The 21,965-nt window shown below is 42.9% G+C and overlaps 1 protein-coding gene across 10 annotated transcripts in view; it reads left to right on the top strand.

Annotated features, from left to right (window-relative positions):
- The window catches only part of LOC147022808 (mitogen-activated protein kinase kinase kinase kinase 5-like), a 149,995-nt gene that overhangs the window by 67,037 nt on the left and 60,993 nt on the right, over positions 1–21,965 (top strand). For all 10 annotated transcript variants that reach the window (XM_085887627.1, XM_085887628.1, XM_085887634.1 and 7 more), the window contains 5 exons: positions 8,589–8,651; positions 10,174–10,255; positions 10,621–10,734; positions 12,789–12,864; positions 16,637–16,695. In XM_085887627.1, the coding sequence (XP_085743753.1) occupies positions 8,589–8,651; positions 10,174–10,255; positions 10,621–10,734; positions 12,789–12,864; positions 16,637–16,695 (394 nt within the window). The remainder of the gene's footprint in view (positions 1–8,588; positions 8,652–10,173; positions 10,256–10,620; positions 10,735–12,788; positions 12,865–16,636; positions 16,696–21,965) is intronic.

Genomic DNA, 21,965 nt, shown 5'->3' with positions numbered 1-21,965 from the left:
GTGGAGGCTGAAGTGTGCCAGGGCAGTGTCTTGGACCCAGTCTTGTTTCTCATCCACATAAACAACCTCTCCAATGCTCTGGAAACCGTCTCCTTTTTGGAGATGACTAAATTTGTGTGGTACATTACCTGATTCTGCTGCAGAAAGAAGCTGCATCACTCTCTGTTGATCTGAAATGGATTAGTCTAATAAATGGTAGTTGCCTTTCAATCCTGGCAAACCTCATAGTCTTACCTTGTTGCTTCAGAAGGTTCATCAAACAAACCCACCACCTATTTCTATGGTCATTCGCTAGAAACGATGCAGTATCTTGAACTTCTATGCCTCTTTATCAGCTATGACCTCTTCTGGGATGATGACATAGCAAAGCTGACCTCCAAAGCCAGCCGCAGATTGGGCATCCTCCGTCATTACAAGTTATTCCTTGAAAAATCAGCAAGACTCGCAGTGATGAAGGCGTTTGTTCATATTACATTGGGGTGCTGCTCTCTACTATGGGGAGGCATTCCAGCATCACATCTGTCTTTCCTGGAATCGATGGAACCTGAAGCTCTTCAGATTATAAGAAACTCCCGCAACAAGGCCAAAGCTCAAGACTTGTTGCTCTCACATTGTATTTTTCCATCACTGGCCTGGTTAAGCTCTGAAAATCCAACCTTATGGCTCACCGTCGCTCTTCTGTTCCTCTTTTATCACGATTATGGAACCTGCCTCTTGAGACTGCTCAATCTCACTCTTCATGCCATAGCTTCAAGTCGGCAGGGCACCACCATCTCGAATCGTTCCCCATCCACATCCAGAATCTTTTCCACCCAAATTTTACCGGACATAACCTAACCCAAGTTCCACAACCCTCTTGTTTTCAGGAAACTGTGTTTCCTCCCTTCCCATCTCCTATTTTTCTATTTGCTTATTCCCTTGCTTGTTGTGTCAAACTGTTGCTTCACTGTCAGTTTGTTGCCTTTTTAACCATCTGTCACCTCACTCCTCCATGAGCCTAAATCTTGTCGAGAAACAAAACTACTTACTCTTTCATTTTATTGTTCTCAAAATGATATTTTATTTCAAGACAGCAAAGGTAAAACCGTTTGAAATCACTCCAGATTTGCTGCAGTGATCATTTGTACCTACAGAACTTGTACTTTTTTCAATTGACAATTTTAAATACGAGTATAGAATATCCTTGAACATCAGGAAGTACAAAACATGCAGGTTTACACTCAATGTGTGCACAGTTAATGGTCAGGAAATTGAACAAGTATGTTCCTTGGATCGGCAGTTAAAGCAAAAAAATTATTATACCATGCCTCTTAAAATGAAATGCGAACATTATTCTAGACTAGCAGAACTCCGTGGTATAAACAGCACGATAGAGAAAAAGGAAGGCCTTTTATTCTTGCGCTGATTGAAAGAGCTCGAAAATGAGAGGTCCAACAAGGAATGCCTTGAGTTGTTATCCAATACCCAACACTTAAAGAAAAGAAGAGAGGAAAATGAGTTTCACAACTTTTTGATTTCTTTTAAAATTTGATTGGATAAACTTACCATGGATTATACGAAGATAGCTTTTGGTTTCGGAGTGAAATACAGGCTGTCCACAAAGTCTTGTTCCGGTTTTTAAATTTTATTACAACCAAACCAAAAGAGATACAATGATGTGGGTTTTTGCATTTTGTCACATAGTTCATCAAGTTTCTTGTGTTCTTCAATACACCTCAACATATTTACTTTTAATGGCAAGTAGCATATCCAAGCGATAATTATCCACCTCAATCCATGTGTTGGCCAACATGTCCCTCATCACACTGCTGATGCAACTGATTAACCTTGCACTAAATGTTTCAATGTCAGCAACAGATGTTTGAAAAACAATCCTTGACATATCCCCACACGAAGTCTAAGGGAATCACGTTGGAGACTGTGGCAGCTTGGGCTAGGGTGACTGCCCCACCACGTCCAATCCATCTTCCAGAGAAGTTCTCGGTTCTAAATTTTGCACTACCTGCACTTTATAATATGCTTGTTTTTTTATATTATAATTTTGCCGAAGGTTTGGATTCATTTGAAGCAACTTTTACGAAATAAATATTTTCTTTCCGAGGAGCATTTCTGTGTTTCAGGACAGACAGACAGTGTTAAACTATTATACATATACCAGAAGCCAGGGGGTTATGTTATTCTCCTAATTCAATACCTCTCCAAATATGTAATGTTATATAATTGTTATGTAATTGTATATTATGTAATTCACAATACCTCTCCAAAATACCTCTCACTGCTTTCAAAACACCTCACTGCACTGGAAAACGTGGGGACAGTGAAACTGTACTGCGAAGAGAGGAACTTGTAACACCAGAGATGCCAACTTTTGGAAATCAGAATTAGGGAGGATTTGCAACCGACACCAAATATTGTGCGCGAAGCGCACATCTCGAGCGCAGAGCGCTCGACCCTTGCGGCGGGGTCCAGGGCCCGCCTTAGGGCCCTGGAAGCTCTGGGGTTCTAGACGCTCTCGAGTGCCCTCTGAGCCCTATTTTGGAGCATTTAACATGTTAAGAATTCCCACTTTTTGAACAAAAAAAGGGGAAAATTGTGCACTTTTTAATGTTACATGTATGTTAATATTAGTAAGTTAGGGGACAATCAAAGATTAACAAAAAGCACAAAAGAAGCAATATTTTTCTTACCTTACTGGCTGGTACTACTGCTGCTTGCTTTTTCCATGGCAGCTTTGCTGAGTGACAGCTGTGTGGCTCTTTTAGCCCTTCTGATTATGTCTTTGCTGTATTCTCTCTGGTAGCAAGGGGTGCTATGAGCTAGTTTTTCAATTAAGAGAGCTTCCAGGGTTTTGACACTCAAATTGGGATGAAATTCAGTATGATTCTTCCGTACAAGACTGAGTGCCCGCTCACATGATGCGTTCGAATGAGGAATGACCAAGATTCCCTTCATCACTTTGCTCAAATTAGGATACTTCTTGGCACCAGTGCAGGGATCTGTGAGCTGTGAAATCCGATGCCACTGCTCATCCACTCTCACTGTCTCAGTAGCAATTGTAGCTATGGAGGCGTCTGCCTGGTAGTGAGCGAATTCACTCTCAAGACTGTCTATGTCACTATCACCGCCACTGAACAGACAGGGGAATTTCTTGATGAAAAACTCCACACAGTCAAATCCCACTTCTTGGTGTAGCTTAACATCCAGCACCTGAGCATGCTTGGCTAATTCATCATCTAGCGGCCAGGTTTTGAAGATGTAATTGCAGGCTTTCACATAATATGAGCGAACTGCACTGAAGAAACCTTGGATGTCTGACTCACTCAGAGTGAAGGTGGATTTCTTGAGACTCCTTTGTTCCCTTATATACAGTTTGGCATCGTTCCCAATCATGAGGTCCTCATCATTCTTCTGATGATTTCTGTCAGAGAAGGGTACATTTACCAGAGCAACCGATGACACCGATGGTTTCAAAAACCGTACGAAGATATCTTTCAGAAGACCATTCAATTCTCCGTGCAGGAGATGAATACAGGGTTTGTCTCTTTGGAGCAGAAGATTCCCCTTCTCAAAAAGCTTGTTAGCATATCGAAGGAAGAAACAATAGAGTTTTGTTTGTGGAGACAAGAACATCCTGTTGACACGTTTTTCTCTAGATTCCTGCACAGTGTTTGAGGAAGATGCGCTTTTAGTTGTAGAACTCGTAGTACACTTAGCCGCAGGGCGATCACACTTGCGTTTACTGCCAGCAGAAGAGGTCAGACTCGTAGTACCAGATCCAATTTTACGTTTGAGGAGAGAGCTTGAGGTAGGTGCAGCCAAGGAAGAAGACCTCTGATTCGAAGGTTTTGCTGAGCTTCTATCAAGTGATTTGGCAAAAGCAGAACTTAACTTGGGTCCTTCTTTGCCTGTAGATGGGACTATCACAGTCTTTCTCGACTCTGAAGGGATCTGCTTTGTAGATGAACGTGATGAAGGGCCGGTGATGCTACCTGCTCTCAGCATTGGTTTTGGTGCTGTCCCTGCTGTCTTCTTCGCAGCAGATACTGCAGTGGTAGTGGTGAATGCTGCTCCACTAGTGCTTGATCCTGCAGTGCCAGTACTGGCAGTAGATACAGTGCCGTCCTTCTTGCTCGTTGTTAGAGTCTTGGCTACAGTTGGTTGCATTTTTCTTCGTACTTCTTCTTTGAAGAAGAGGCGAAGTGGCTCCCACTGTTCAATCAGCCTGTCTAGGCACTGACCAAGGGACAGCCACCTTGTTGCGACATGCTTCAGAATCTTGTGTGTCGGGGCATCACAGAGTTCTTGCAGTGCTTTCACTCCTTTGACGCGTTTACTACTTTTGTCCAAGTAGTAGTAAATATCGATGAGAAAGTCATCTAATTCAATGGGTAAGGCCTGAGCCGCCTTCTTGGCCGTATTGTGCATCATATGGCAAGGGCATCCCATGATGTAGCATTCTGGATTTTGTTTGTGGATATAAGCAGCGACTCCTTTGTGCTTGCCCACCATGACAGAGGCATTATCAGCACAAAAGGAAACACAATTTCCCCACGGAATTTTCCTGTCACTGAACTCATGATCAAGCAGTTTGAAAATGTTTTCTCCAGTGGAATCTTGTTTGCACGCAGGCAAACTTAGCAAACCTTGCTTCACAATCCCAGCACTGTTGTCATAGTACGAAATCAGGACAGGATATAGCTGGGCCTCACCACTGTCATTGCTACCGTCTGTAGCTAGGCTAAATGGAGCTAGTCTAGCAATATCGGCAATAGATGAAGCAGTAACATTTGACAACTCACCAATTATTGCTGAAGTTTTTGTTCTTGCACATCCATACTTTGAAGCAACTTTTGAATCTGGAAACATCTTTTGAAATAGAGGTCCAGCATGATCTGAGACTGATATGGGCAAGTTATGCTCCACAATAAATCCACTAAAGAGAAGTTCTGCTCGGGTAACATCCTCTTCCTCGCTTGTCCCTTGTTTGGTGAAATAATTCAGAAGTGTACCGGTACTCGTGCTCGAAGATCTCTCCTTTGCAATGTCTGTGTGCCGTTTGCTTCCAACGTGCTTCCGAATATCATCGTGACCTCCGTGCTCAACTGAAATATCAACGCTGCATACTGTACAATACGCATGATGAATTCCTCTTTCAGACTTTCGAATACACGGGTATTGGAGACTGTATTCGGTCTTGTACTTCTGAGACCATTTCTTGGTCTTCGTAAGCTTCTTTTCTGCCATTTCGTAATCAACATCGAGGGCTTGAAGCATCGGTAACTTCGAAGTCGATGTTCCACAGCTGCAGCGCGACTCGTAGAACTCTAGCGGCTGTTAAACACCGCACGGTGGTCGCGACCGCCGGGCTGGTACGGGGCCCAGCTGCATGCAGTGAGCGTATCGCATGCATATACACTGTGCATACATACCGCATGCACTAAATCTCAGTGCATGATCGCATAAGCGAGATCCAGACACAATGTTTCGCTGCTCCTCATTTGAATTTGCAATTTTTTACGTACAATTTGGTAGCAGCGAACGTTATGGAGTTACCACATGCTATACATAGCAGACGATGCTTTTCATTCAATTCTCATACTAGTACATTCTGATTAGTGAACAGTGCAAAAATATCAAAATTTCGGGAGGATAAGGATAGTGATCGTAAGGGCGGGAGTTTGGGTGAATTTTCGGAAGCCTCCCGATGAAATCGGGAGGGTTGGCATCTGTGGTTAACACCCTCTCCCACCTGGAGTGGCACTGCATGATATAATTTACAGAGAGAATTTGTGTCACAACCCCTCCCCTCCCTCCCCCACCCCAAAGACCAATGGTGCCAGATTAAAATACCCCTATACACTAATTGGGGTCATGCTGATCCAATGCAGCAAGTCTGGATGTAATCGGCCCAGAACTGCAGGAGGAGTAGCGTGACAAATGCACAAACACACACCAGTCTGAATTATTGTAAGGATATATATATATATATATATATATATATATATATATATATATATATATATATATATATATATATATATATCCATCCAATGGGACCACACTCTGTGCAGAGCTTTGGTGCTGCCTAAGCAGTTTCCTTGGCTATTGGGCACACTCCTGGACAGGTTGCCATTCCGACAGCAAGCTGAAACTCATAAGGTAGACACTGATTGTTTCAACCGTAATGACGTCACGGTTCAGTGTCTACCTTAAGGCCCAGTCACACCTTGACGTTTTAGCCAGCGATGGCAACGTATTAAAATGTATCTAAAACGCTGGCTTACGTTGAACTTTTGATGTTTTTTTTTAAAGATTCGGACATATTCATAGCGACTTGGTCTTATGTATAACGCATTAGTAACGGACACAGAACGTTTCGTTGTGTTATAGATAACTTATACCAACGAATGCTGAACCTGTTGTCGGCCTACACAACCGATGCCCAATGATAGTCTAACTTACGCATAGCGCGTTGCACGCATCGACGACGATGTCGTGACGTAGCCTATTAAAAGGCTGACGCACAACGATTCGAATCATAACTGCCGTAGAAATGGAAGTGTCAACATCGCGGTCACACCTTGGCGATCTTGCCAGCGTATGCAGACCTAAGAAAAATGTGTCTAAAACGTTGGGGCACGTCAAATACGGTATGAGTAAGTTTGGTATACGTGAGTAGAACGCTAAAGTACGCTATCATACGTCGTAGTAAGTAGAGTATGTCAAGAAATTTTAAACATGTTAAAAATTTTACGACGTACTCGGCGTATGAGACACGTTCCGCATGCGATGGGGATAAGTTTTACACACGATATGTGGACGCTTACACACGTCCACAAAGGCTACTTATAAGCTACTCATAAGTCGAAACACGTCGCGGTAATGTCTTTTTTACGCGAAACTTATTTCTAACTTATGTTCGACGTGCTTTGAACCAATTCTTTACGTAGTCCCAACACACATCGACGTATGTAGACGTATTCCAATGACGTCTTCCAGTCGACAAAAAAAAAAAATGAATTAACGTGTTTCTAGCTTACAACTGCCATTTAAAGACGTGTTCCCAGCGGTTTTGGGAATTGGTTTATAAAATGGTGTTCATAAAAGGGGAACCCAACAGTGTTTTCGAGTCCTTTTTGAGTCGATGTCCATGTCAGCAGTATCAGTATCAGTATTAGTATTAGTATTAGTAGTAGTTTGTTCATGTTGCCAGTAGTAGGTGAGTGTGAGGGGGAGGGTGTGGGTTATGATGGATCCTCCTTGCGTTTAACGATTTAACGATTTAAATGATAAACTCAACGATTTAAATGGCTGCATCTCCACTATTGAAAGTAGACGCTTGCGCTCAACAATTCGATTTTTTTTACACTCAATGACTTTTAAACGGTACCACTCAGCTATTTCATTGTTTACAATGAACGATTTAAATTGCTGTCACTCGCCTTTGTTTTTTGACGCTGGGGTTTGGAAATTTGAAGCGTTTCTTCTGAACGTGTTAAAACGCTCAAACTCGACTATTTTAAATAGACGCTGCCGATGGCCAATTGGAATCATAGCCAAGCTAGACATCGAAGTGTGAACATCCTCGTCATGCCGAAGAAAAGTTTGAAGAATGCTGCAAATAAGTGTCCTGGCCGTGGCCGTGGACGCTGACGCAAGGACGATCCATTATACCGACGTCTTTCAGCTTATGAGTAACTTAAAAGTAACGTCTGTCGATGTGTGGCAACGATCGCGTAACGTGCCAACAACACGTTAATCATAGGTTAGAAATAAGTTTCGGGTACGCTAAACATTACCTCGGCGTGTCTCAACTTATGATTAACTTACAAGTAGCATGTGTTGACGTCTGTCAACGATCGCAGACCGTGCATACAACTTGTGGCCAGCGTAGCGCAACGTGTGAGTCATACGCCGGCATACGTCGTGATATTTCAAGCATGAAAAAATTTGAGGACAACCAAAAAGTACAACGCTTAAAGCCAACGTACAACGACGTATGGCAGTGTTTTTCAGCGTGCTGTCAGTGTTATCAAAACTTACCCATAACGTATTCAACGTGTGCCAGCGTTTTAGAAAAAAAATTCAAAAATCGGCATACGTTGGCTAAAACGTCAAGGTGTGACTGGGCCTTTATTGAGACCTGCGTATATAAGCACGCGCCTTTACTTCCTCCTTAACTTGCTGTGATTTTTACCCTGAAGAGTGCAGCACGAAAAGCTTCGGTCACTATTATGTCGTGTTTGTTTGTATCCATATTGAAGTTCTGTCGTACCAAACATCTGTATGTATGTATATATATATATATATATATATATATATATATATATATATATATATATATATATACATATATATATATATATATATATATATATATATATATATATATATATATATATATATATATATATATATATATATATATATACTTGTATCAAGAAAAATCTGATTTATTGATTTGTTTAACGGACATTTTTTTGTAGTGTGCCTACCTTTCGATGTGTTGGGGATTTTGATGTCATGATGAGTAATGTTATTGTTACGGGTTGTGCCTCTGAAGTGAGTTTGCATGTCGTTTTTGACAGTGCTCTCTTTCTGATGTCCAAGAGTAGTTTTCCACCACCAAAGTTGAAGGACAAGCAAAAATGGTAAGCAGTGGTGGTATGCATATAAATAAAAATGAAAAAGTTTCTATCTAACTACATTCTTTTATAACCAGATGAAATCCTCAGCATGTTTGTGGTAGAGTTTAGTTAATATTAAGTTTAGGCTCATGGAAGAGCAAAATAGAGGGTGTGTGAGTTACAACCCACATATAAGGGAAGAAGTGGACAAGTGGGCATGTAACGGGCATACAAACATGACCTGTAAGGGAAGGTGGGCTATGGCAGAGATGAAAGGGAGTAAAAAGATCATGAGCCGAAATGGGAGACGATATAGATGGTGGCGAGCTGGAACCTTATGTCAGTGGAAGGAAAGATGTGAGAAAAACAGTGAACCTGTTGATCAGCGATGCCTATAATTATAATCAGAGCCTTGGCTTCCACGTCTTCTTGGAATTGCGAGGTGGGAGGCAGTTATATATTGAAAATAGAGCAAGTTAATTGGCAAATTTTAACGTTTACCATTTTGTTCTGCATGAAAAGTTAATCTTCATGAAACAGGATGAAGGTTCTTCCCAAACTTGCAGATCAACGTTTTTCCACCACACACGTAGCATTATTATAAATACGAGTTCCTTTTGTAGTAATTTCAATGCAGGAGGAGGTCATGAAGCCCATCAGAGCCTGCTCTCGTGTTGCCAACCTATGGTTGTTTGTCCGTGCTCTATCCTTTTAAAAATGCTGAACATCAAGCAAGGAAGCAGCACGGACCATTTCTATGGTCTTTGGTACGATTCGGTCAGGGTTTGAACCACCGACCTCCCAGACTCAGAGCGGACACTCTCCAACCATTACACCTCTTGTCTGGCTTGATCAAACAACATGTTTTACCAATTCCGATACAGTATTGTCAATTTGTCTTCCTCGAGCCCTAATTCTTCCCCACATCCTTTATTTGTCCAAGTCTCCATCTCTTTTGTCCTTCGGCCCTGCTGTTGGTGTTTCCTCCATCACTTTCTGTTGTTCCTTTTGTTTTGTTTTGTTTTGTTCTGATCCGTTCTGTGTTCTAGCTCTCCCACGAGCCTCGAGTTTGTATACAAAATATAGATATACAAAATGTACCATGTATACATTTCATCCTCTTCTTTTACCTCCTCCAAGTTTCTCTTGCTGTAATTCTTCTTTCCTTTTCTGTTTATTGTCGCTGTTTATCTTGTTACCACCGAAGGTGGACTGATGTTGTGTTTTCTCCCCTGTCTGTCTGTCTGTTTGTCTGTCTGTGAACAGGATATCTCAAAATGTTGTGGAAGGATTCAGACTAAACTTCGTGGACAGGTTCGGTATGTGTCAAGAACGAATTGAATCGATTTTGGTGAAGATCCGGATCAGGATCCGAGAATTTTTTTTCGTGATTCTTCGCAATTGAGAGACGGCTCCAAAAACTATATGTAGCACGATATCTCAAAACATTGTGGATGGATTCGAACAATGTCATTTTATGTTTTTCATTCTCTCCTGCCATTGATTTATTATTTGCCAATTGGCTTGATCCCCCACGTACCCTCAGGTCACCCATGTTCCATAGCTTTGTGAAAATTGCTCTCACGAAGAACCCCAAGAAGCGTCCAACAGCAGAAAAGCTACTGATGGTATATTCTTCTATAATTGTGTGGTTTGTGTTATCATAATCAATATCTACCCCTGTTAGTGCCATTCTTGATTCTCTACCTACTCCTAATTCGTGTTATCTTTCTGTTTTGTAAAAAAAAACGCTTTGAGATTTCATGTGAAATTATAAGTTCTAAATCAGAGGAATTGATTGAATGATTGTGTTGTCTTTGCATATGATGGATCCAAGTGATACTAATTTAGCTTTAAGTGACTGTTACTTCTGCCAGCATGAAGAGGTAAACAGTTGGTCTTACAATTCAGGCATCATGGAAAAGTTTAAGATCCGAATGAAACAAACTTGTTTTTCTTCACGTCGGATGCATGATCTTGTACTGCGGAGCAGCACCCGTTCTGCCAGCAAACGCTGCCTCATTCCATTCCCATGGAGCTCCTCCAAAGATGTTCTGATCTGGAACCCATACCTCCAGCACCAGATCCTGATGAAGAAGATGTTGAGGTGAGTGTGTGATGTATATTCATGTCAATTATTTGTAAAGTGCTAGCCATTTGCAGGGGAGAGTCTCGTTATATAGAACAGATACAGTTCTGTGGATTGTTGTTTTATCAATAATCTGTTATACCGGAATGTCATCCCCATGACCCCTCAGAACCCACTCCCCCCACCCTCAATTCTCCAAATATCATATTAAAGGGATACCCATCAAATGTTAAAGAAGCTATGTAGATCAACATGTCGCAAGTTTGCACAGCACTGTAAATCAAATGTATGACACAGGTCACTGTGAACCCTCTCCAATAACTTTATAAACTACAAATTAAGCCTACTTTGATCAATACAGACCATGGTGTGAACACACAAAAGATCGTCCTGCACGTTGACACATTGGTAACTGTGGTTTACATTTAGTGACTGCAAGAGATTAAAGCACATCCGTATGCACTTCATGGATCTTGCGATGTTATTATCATAGAACCATTTCAAAACGACCCACAGCATCTTAGCAACAGCAGGCAGATTGTATCGAGGCCATTTGTTCATTCAGTTTGAGATGAAATGCATGCTCGGGTACATTCTTGTACCTTCTCTCGTTCTTCTTGGAGTACACGAGCAGAGCCTCTCCCATGTTCTCGTAACTCCAGTCAAAAGCATTTATGCCATCCTCCGCGCTTACGCATTGTGCCTTGCGTTTCAACAACATACAATGCGGTCCACTAATTGTGTCTTACCGGCAGAACAAAGGCGGATCATACAAGTAATGCCAAACTACGTCTATAAATTACATACCGTGAATTCATCCAGCAGCTCTTACGGAACACGCGTTATCCCATTTCTATCGTTGGCTATACGATGCGAGGCTTACGTGCCGGCTCTCGAAGGTATGGGATTCTTCAATTTTCCCAGTTCCTAATCGGAGGAAGAATATTACGAGCTGCATGTCACCTTGCTTCACTTTAAATCTTGGTGGAGGAAAATTTATTTTCGGTGTGGAAGTTGTCCTCACTGCCCCCAACAGCATTTATTTCTCCCTGTTGGTTTTATGGATCATGTTTTAAAATTATATTTTGCTGTTCATCGTATACCATCATCATAATCGGTCATTGTGATGCATATGGTCACTAACGCTGCTGTACGTTGTTCCAACTCAGTTGTATTGCATACTCAGACTTTGAGCTTTTTATATAGCATTGTATCTTAGGGATCTATCCTCGGAGAAAGCGGCAGGTGGTGTTTGATGGTTAAATAGGCACCACCATGTTGGTGAGGCTGTTTTTTTGGTTTTTGATGATTAGCACCCCGTTAATTATCTTCAAGCGGTGTTTCAATTGACCCAAACCAGTTTTCATCTTGCACCCCCTTTGAGTTCCCTTTGTATGCATGCAAAGTTTTTGGCTGCTAGGTTTCATGGTTTTGGGGTTATGAAGGACACACACACACACACACACACACACACACACACACACACACACACACACACACACACACACACACACACACACACACACACACACACACACACACACACACACACTCTGACATTTATTATTATAGATTGTACTTCCTGCATGTTCAATATAGATAATGAATCACACTGCTTTCTTTTGGGACTTGAATATCAGCTTATTCACTGGTTACATTCATTGTTAGTCTGTGTTGCTTTCCAAATGTAGCAGCACATTTTTAATTCTGTTTAGTCACAATATACTCTTTTGTTTGTGTTTTCAACTTTTAAGATGTTTGGTGGATATTCCACTTTTTGAAGTTTCCTTCACACGCACAGTTTCTTTCTCTTTGTCTCGTTTCCTCGATCCCCTCTTGTTCTTTGATTGCGTAAACCCTCTTTGCTCAGGTTTCTCCACTTGACCCCTTCTGCATCATAACCCTCCCCCTCCCTCTTTTACTGCTGGACCTCCTTTGTACGACCCTCACTTCACGACCCCATCTACTCGACTCTTCCCTTAGTCTCATCCTTTGCTCGACCCTCCTCCTGCACCTTTTTTTTTTAAACGACTTCATTGCAGTTCTCATGGCCAATTCTTGTTTGCCCTCAGACGGATATCTCGGTTCCACAGAGGATTCGCTCAAACAAAAGGACACGTGCAGAACGAACACTGTCGGAGCTCAACTGTGAGTCACACTCCAGGAACGTTAGCATTGCTCGGGCCGAACCCATGCCAGGTGTTTCCAAGCTGCACCGACGGATTCCAGTGGCAGTGATGTTGTAAGGCATTTTGCCAGATTTCCGGGGTGTTTTCCACAGTTAGCTTCATCCACCTTTTTGTTCGTCCGTTAGTACGAGTGAGGAAGGTGGTGCGGTGCATTCGTGCAATTCTTGAACATCCGACACTTATGAGCCGTGTACTGTATTTGTGAACTGGAAGTGATATTGTGAATAAATAGGTCATTTAAAGATCAATGTAAGGCGCAATGCGCGTACTTCCGTCATGCCAACCAAAGTAAGGTTACAGCTTTCAACGGAAATGTCAACCGAATGTCTTCTTGATCGTCGCATTTGAAACACCTTCACGGACCTCATGCGAAAGGAGTGTTTAAAGTGAATTTAAATGAAAGAAACAAAATGAACTTTGACAATTAATAATTCATAATCATTCTGCCTTGATAAAAGATTGGATGTGATAGGAGGTTTGGCATGGTGGGGAAGCGTACGACTAGTGGGTGTTTTCTGACCAGGAATGGAAAAAATAATGAAACTAAAGCTTACTTTTTATTTGTGAGAAAACGCTCCTTAAAATATCAGCCAAAGCCACACCTGTGTCAATTACAACTACCGCTACTTCGACTACTTTTATTGGCTCCAGTTATTCTCACCTTTTTGTGGGGTCAGAAGGGCAACGTTTTTTGGCCAAAGTCTTTCACGAACTGGCCGGCCAGAGTCCTGACATTCAACTGAAGGTGATTTTGGCAGGAATTTGTAATTTGCATGCAGTGGTTGTGAAAACTCATCGACTCTTTGCAAGAGACACCATGGGATCTTTAACGTCCACTAACAATCAGTGCTGGCAGACTGGCCCGCGAGACATCCTTCTGTTAGACATTGTACATCAATGATTCGCGCTGCATGGAAAACACCAGGATGACAGTTTATAGCTGGGTTGACATGTGAACCCACAGTAGACAACTCAACGGGGAATGCACATCCCTCTAGGCTTTCCTACCAGCCCCCAAAGCCACAACCATGTAATACAGCACTTCTGAAGTGACTTGTTTCCGCCCAAGATTGCCTCAGAAACCCCGAGCAACAAAGTCATTCGGGTTGGTCTGGACATATTGTTGTGGTGCCGGGTTCCGGTGGCGAGAACAACCGCTAGACGGAGCAGTTGGGCCGTCTCCCCTCCGAACACCCGGAATTGAAGGTCGTCACTCCGGATAACTCTGAAGTCGACGGGTCGCTTAATGCATCGTGGACGCCAATATTTCAACTGCGCGGTTAGGGTCTTTTTGTCTGATTCCAATTTACTAAGTAGCGGCGCGGTCTAGCTACCGGGTAAACCACACCCTCGGCCGGCTTTGTCCAAACCGAGTCGCTGTTACCAACTCGGATCCAGCGTAACCGAGCAGGAATTACCAAAGCCGCGCTGGCCCAAATAACAATTTACAGCACAATCGGCCTCCCTAATTCTCAAGCCCAAACCATACTGGGTCAATGAAAGAAAGCACAGACAACGAACTGGAACATTTAACAGTTATTTACTTACAATGTAGAGGGAGGGAAATACAGAGCAGACTTAACCACAAATAAGAATGCAGGAAAGTGTACAATGGAATCACTTAAACGATTTCTACTTATTAGACGGGCCACAGACAGACAGACACACACACACACAGCCAAAAAGAAATGGACCTCGTGGGTCTTTATTCGGCCCTTCAGCTCGGGATGGAAGGCGAGCTGAGGGTCAGAGTCTGGCCGGGTACCTGACCGCCTCGTGCGGTTTTACCGACTCCAACCCATCACGGTGGGACTCAAACCCACGACCCGGAATCCAATGAGCCCACGATCCTGGCTGCCACGAATGACGATCGACGACACGAGCACCAACACGACCACCGACCACCAAGGAACCCCGAAAAAGACCGCCAAAGACCCCGCTGAGACAGCTCGTCACCCTTCTTATCCCTCCCCTGGGTGGGTGGAGGGATCTGCTCTGAGGTAACTCACCTCCGGATTGGTCGGGGGGTGTTGAGCGATCGGTGCCCTCCCCTCATTGGATGAGGCGAACATTCCATCTGGCTGGGGCGGGGTCGGCTCTGAGGTGATCTCACCCCCGATTGGACGAGGGGAACATTCCATCTTGCTGGGGCGGAGTTGGACCTGAGGTGATCTCACCCCCGATTGGATGAGGGGAACATTCCATCTGGTTGGGGCGGGGTCGGCTCTGAGATGATCTCACCCTCGATTGGACGAGGGGAACATTCCATCTTGCTGGGGCGGAGTTGGCCCTGAGGTGATCTCACCCCCGATTGGACAAGGGGAACATTCCATCTGGCTGGGCGGGGTCGGCTCTGAGGTGATCTCACCCCCGCCTATGTCCGTGGCCTCAAACACGTGCGTAATGGCGCTGAAGGAGTGGAGGGGGATTTAATGCAGAAGACTAACTAGAAAGAAACTCGCAGCGCACACATCAAATTCCCATTAGACATAGCGGAGAGATTCTAACTATCCACATAAACTTAACGAAATAACTGAACTATGGGTCAACTGTATGTGTGAAGGCGAATGGTTTCCAGATTCATAACAATATTCCATGACTGCCAGATAAGAATCGTAGAATGAAACGACAAAAATAACGTTTAAAGAAGCCGAAAATACTTGTAAACTTACCTGCGAGAAAGGGGTGTGCCTCTGCACAACGAAACAGTTGCAGAACTTCCTGATAAACTCATCCAAAAAGTTGATATATTGCAGTCCGTATTGCAAAAACTCCTGAAGATGTGGGCCCGTGAAGGGCCCATGGTTCGTAGAATGGCATTCTTCCAAACTTTCATGCTTCTTACCACCGATGTGAATGTCATATCTGGGGCTTGTCGATGCACAGGGTAAGTTTAAAATGATGACGTTTACTCTTAAAAATATTTGTGAGAGGGTGGGGGTGAGAGTGGGAGTCGAGTGGTCTGTGAGGGCCGTTAGAAGTATATATTTTTTGTTTAGTTCCGGGGCCACAATAGACATTACCTGTATTGTCGATTTTTGCATCTATTGGTGAAAGGAGAAAGGAAATGCTTTGATGCTGACTCCTCTATTGCACGGATATTTCTCGTATCCCTATATTCTTGTGAGTCTCATTTGCATTCAGGAACAGAACAATTATGGTTTAATCATCTTGAAATTCCTACTCTATCATGTAAATGCTGAAAATCATGTTAGAAAGACTAATTGAATCACAGCAGCAGGTTAAAAGTGCCTGGTGAGCCGAACTGAGTCACTGAAAACCCACACAGAGCACGTGCGCAAAAGGCTGACGTTTGAATGCTAACGCGTTTTGAAAGTTCCGTATTGTCCAAAAGAAAAGGCACATTCTGCTCCCTTACAGAAAGTTCTCATTAGACCTGATGAGATCCTCACCTGGTTTCTTTCAGATCTCACTGGAAACCAGAAGCAAAATCCCAAGTCACTATTTCGGATTGTGGTGTCTGTCATGTGCAGTTATCAGGTCTTTGGCCAATCCTTCATAGCTTCGATCGCAGGGATTTATTTGCACGTAAAAGAACCAACTTAGAGGTAGTAATTTCCTTCAAACTATTGTGCAAAACTTGTGGGTGAAATTTTTTTGTTTGGTTGTTTGGTGTAAGTCCTGATGCTTGCCTGTAGATGTGTCTTTAGAGATATCCGCGTTTTCATTGTAATGAGTGTTATGCACGTTTTATTTTCATTTCTTTGCAGTTAATCAGATGAAGTTTGAGTTGCCACTGCGGAAGGAAACCGAGCCTTTCACAGAGACGGTTCGTCACACCTTTGTCCGGGCAATCCACGGCTCTCCGTGGCTTGATGGCTTGTGAAAGAGCAGAATGATTTCTCATGTGCCACAAATTCGAGCATTTCCTGTAAATGTGAATTAGGAGTCATGTTTTTGGATCAGCCTGTATGGCTTACTGGTCTGAATGCATTTCTCATGCTACAAAGGCCCTACATGTAATCTCACATCCTGTGTTATCTTTTTCCCCCATTCTTTTGCTATCGTGTAATGTAATTTTATTTGTCACTTGATTATGTGTCGAGCTCCTTCTTGAGCCTTAAATTGGGCATAGTTGAGGAGTAGGATGACCAACCTGATGCCATTATGGTGTCATTTTGAAGCGCACTTGCAATAGTCTATCTGCATGACAGGACTGCTCGACACTGCTGCACCTTGCCGTTCTTGATGGTAGTGTGCTACGATACGCCGGCAGTTGGTTGTAGTTTTTCAGCCAATGAGACGATTGTGTTTCATCAACCAATGGTGTTGTTCGATGATAGTGCCGGCATTGGTGCAGTGAGTTAAATTAATAAATATGAGTTCCCTTATGAGGAACTTCAACGCAGGAGGCCAACCTATGATTGCCAACCAACCATGTGCAACGGTTGCCAACCTATGATTGTCTGTGCTCTATCCTTTTTGAATGCTGACTATTAAGCAAGGAAGCAGCACACACCATTTTTAGTCTTTGGTAAGACTCGACAGCGTTCAAACCGCTGACTTCTCCGACTCGGAGCGAATGTTCTAACTATTTTTGCCATCGAGTCTGTTTGTGAAATTGTTCCTGAAATGCGAGGAATGGGAACAGATCAGAAGGTCATAAAACTAATCAGATGAAATGCTTTTGATGGAAATAAAATAACAAGATATCCACGATAATAGACACCGAGAGGCAGTTCAGCTCGAGGTGATGAACGTGCCAGCGATATACTGGCAATCTCTCTGCCCAAGCTGTTGGTTTATTTTGGGGAGCAGTCAGCATCCTATCTGTTGTTTTGAAAAGCTCCCTTGGCATGAAGTTTGTTAATTCATGGTTTATCAGAGAAATCAAAGCAACTCACTCTCAGCATTCTGCTGCTGCTGATATGTAGGCATCAGGTTGGCCATTCTTCTCCCAGTCAATACACACCTTAAATCTATGTTTAAAAAAACAAACAATTATGTGGTTGTGCTATGAACAAGACAAACAGCAGCCTGGTGTTGGCTTAGTGGTGAGGATGGTGGGTTTGGGATCTTAAGATCCTGAGTTCAAGCCCCTGTCAGCCATTGAATTAACACTAGATGGGATTGACTCAGCCTGTCATCCTTCTGAGGTGGGCGAAATGCGTACCAGTGTACTCGTAATAGGGGCATTGCAGCAGCGTTACAGCCATGCCTTCAGCCAATGATGCTACCTGCAGCCTTGTGCTGCATATGAATGAGGAGGAGGAGGAGAAGGACAAACAGCACTATTTGTGAATTGCACATCATGAACATCCTTTGTCTGGCTCACTACATGGCCTTGATAGTTCTTCGAGCCACTGTAGTGATCATTACGGCCTGAAAAGTGCTGTGGGTGCCTAAGTGTGGACCATTTTGACTTGGGTTATAAACAATCATGAAGTCACTTTTTTTTTCTCATGGAAGAGTGGGGCTCATGGGAGAGGGAGGTGATGGGGAGTAAAGGGGAAACAAACTGATAATGGGGGCAGGAGGACCACAGTTGGACACATTAAGCAAGGGAATGAATGAACAGTGAAGGAGGAGAGAACGAGGAGGGGAGGAAATGCAGTAATAAGCAAGTAAGAATGTTTGGGTTCGGTAGGGTTAATTGAGGTCGAAGAAATTGTGGGTAGGGATGGGTGATGACATGAGATGGGAGTGCACCATCTGCTTTTGAAGCCCTGGAGGGCAGAGTGGGAATGAACAGTCAAAGGAAGCTGTGAGATGCGAGAAAAGAGCAATCAAAAAATTGAGTTTTTTTTGTACCTCTCGTCGAGGCTCATATGAGAGCTAACACACAACGCACATCAAGGGGGGGGGGCATGAGACAAGAGGGGTGTGAGGGGGAAGGACAAAACAGTGGGGAACAGAGACATTTGGAGATCTGTGGAAGGGAGAGCGATGGGGCGGGGAACATGAGGAAAACAAGATGGACATTACAGGGACTTTCAGGAAGGAAAACAGGGAATTTGAAGGAGGTGGGCTTGGGTGGATTATCGGGGGTCGAAAAGATTGAGGATTTGGATAGGGGATGATAAGAGGTGGCGGTGAACAGCTGCTTTGAAGGCCTGGAGGGAAGAATAGGATTGAATAGAGTGAGGGAGTTTATTCCAAAGCGGGGAAAAAGAGGAATGAAAGAGTGAAGGTGAGCAGTGATTCGTGATTTTAAAGAGCCTGCATTTTGGGGGGTGTGCAAAGAGCCTGTATTTTGGGGTTTTATCCAGGAGGGGATGTTTTGGAAGAACATGTGTGTATTGAAGGAGCTCAGTAGGGTCAGAAATTTGAGAGAGCTAGACTGGAGGAGAGGCCAACCAACCTGTCCTTCTTCTTCCTGATGCAGCATATGGCTCCGGGTAGCATCTGCATTCGCTGGGGGCGCATGTTTGCGGCTGATCTGTCTGCGATACGAGAACAAGGCTTGTGCTTCGACTCATCCCAGGGAATACCAATAACCTCTCACATTTTATACCTTGTAACTCAAACTTCCCTCTTATAAAATAGCATTCTTGTCGATCGCAAACGAAGACAAAGATGATACAGGCGAACAAGGCATAAAATTATGAGGAGGGATGGGGGGAGTTGAATTTTTTTTTTTTTGTGAATGGTGAAAACATTTCTGCTTCCTGATCGCTTCAAGAATAAAATTATGCGAGTAATAATGTCGAGAAACACGGATTATAATTGATGTTTTGCGATTATGACTTTGTTACATATAGTTCAGTATATTATCTTCCCCTAACCTTTTCATTAATCTGTTTTATTTCTCTTAATTATTTTTGTGCTTTTGCTGAAAATTGTTACCTCCACCACTGTAGGTGGATGGTGATTGTGTTTTCACCCCATCTATCTGTCTGTCTGTGAGCAGGATATCTTAAAATGTTATGGACGGATCCGAACGAAACTTGGTGGACAGGTTGTGTATATGTGACAAGGACACACACAACCTCTTGATTTAAGGATGGCAAGGATTAGATGACAAGGACAAATTGATTAGATTTTGTTGAAGATCCAGATCTCGATCGGGATGCTCAAAGTTTTCACATGATTCTTCAACATTGAGAGACGGGGCCAAAAACAATATATAGCACGATATCTGAAAAAGTTTTGGACGGATTATGACAAAACTTGGGAGATGAGTGGGTCGGCGACGAGAACAAGCTGATTAGATTTTGGTTCGTGTCCAGATCCAGATCCGGCCTATCAGTGGAATACAAAACTTGAACTGTTCAGCCTGGCGGAGGTGTGCACTCTACCGATTGCCGTTCCAGTTGTTCCATATAAGAAGTAACTCTGTCAATGTAGAATGAGGAACTCGTCTTACTGGTGAAGCCTGCTGTCGATCTGTGTAAAATCATAAGGGCCGTTGATCGAGGTATGCTAAGCTGACATCTCAGGCATTAACCCCTCATCTTTTGCTCCGACGAAGGGTTAACACCCAAAATGTCAGTTTTTCTTGACTTCCACGGTGGTCAGCATACCTTGATCAACATCCCTGTTGACATACCCATTGTTCGATTCTGTCGATGGCCTGAAATGAGGAAGTGCATGCATACTGTTAGTTTTCCTTGATAAGGTTTCACCAAACCCTGCTACAAGTCTGCAATGGACTTCAGAAAATTTAACCTCCTTTAAGTCAAAACCGGGGCAATTAATTGCTCTCTTTCACTTGAGCTTTCATGAAATGATCTTCATTCTGGGACACATTGAAGCAATTAGAGGTGATCAATGATGTCAGGTGACGATATGTTACACACACATCTACAGTTATTCACAAGTGTTACTTCCACTTGAACCATTCTCGGATTTATTGGCGGCAGCGGTTTCAGAAGCCATTTTATGTCATTGCATTCGTCATATTTGATTGTTTCATTCATCTTTATTTCCATAAATGAATGCTCTTGAGCTTTGATTGGTTTTATAATAATTTGGAGGAAGTCATTATCATTGAAATACACATATTTCAATGTGTGCCTACTCAGGTAGCCAACGAGGCTAAATCGATCCTGGCAAACTGCCAGTACAGCCTGTAGGGTGTCTCGCCAGAGTTGGTTCAGCATCGTTGGCTACCTGTGTAGTCCAACCAAGCCAAATACAATGTCAACTAGAAAGGCACTTGGGAGAGCGCATACCTCCACCACACAATTCCTGAACCAGTGGAACATATCGAGCCCAATAACGAGTAGAAATATCATGCGATTATATCGTTTTTGGCCCGATCTCTCAATGGTGAAAAATCACTTTTAAAATTAAATAATTCTCGAATACGGATCTGGATTCAGATCTTCACCAAAATCGAAGCAATTCGTCGTTCTCACACAACCAACGTGTACACCAAGTTTGGTCCAAATCCATCCACAAACTTTTCAGATATCGTGCTATATATCGTTTTGGCCCCATCAATGGTGAAGAATCACTGAAAAAATTCCAGTAGCCGGATTCGAATCCAGATCTTCACCAAAATCTAATCAGTTTGTCCTTGTCACACACCGAACCTGTCCACAAAATTGCATCCAGATCCGTCTACAACTTTTTGAGATATCCTGCACACAAACAAACAAGAAAAAGATGTTGTGCAGCACATGGGAACTTGCAAAATCCACTCCCTTCTCCAAAGGTTGCCATGGATACATCAAATTGTCCATTTCATTAAGATTAAAATTGACAGTCTGCATCAAAGCTCAGGTCAATCGGATGAAAATTTATTATTTTTCAGATTTAAATTCATGAGTCTAGAAGTTTTACCTTGAGTTGACCTTTGACCTTTTACCTTTTCACCTCAAAAATAGTTTCCAAATTCAGTGATGCACTATGCAAATCCTGTTCAACTTTCAAATTAATAGGATGTAAATTGACGATTTTGCAGTTGAAAATTGATGATTTCAGAAGTTTGACCTTGAGTTGACCTTTGCACGTTTGATCCCAAAATCGTTGGTTTCCTATTTCAGTAATGCACTATGAAATTTATGTTTATTTTTCAGGTCAATCGGATGAAAAATGACGATTTTAGAAATTCGGCCTCAACATGACCTTTGACCTTTGACCTCAAAAACAATA

This window comes from Eptatretus burgeri, chromosome 7 (genome assembly GCF_056783735.1).
Source record: "Eptatretus burgeri isolate ZD-2024b chromosome 7, Ebu_testis_v1, whole genome shotgun sequence".
NCBI classification, from domain to species: Eukaryota; Metazoa; Chordata; class Myxini; order Myxiniformes; family Myxinidae; genus Eptatretus; species Eptatretus burgeri.
This window is presented reverse-complemented; position numbering and strand designations above follow the sequence as displayed.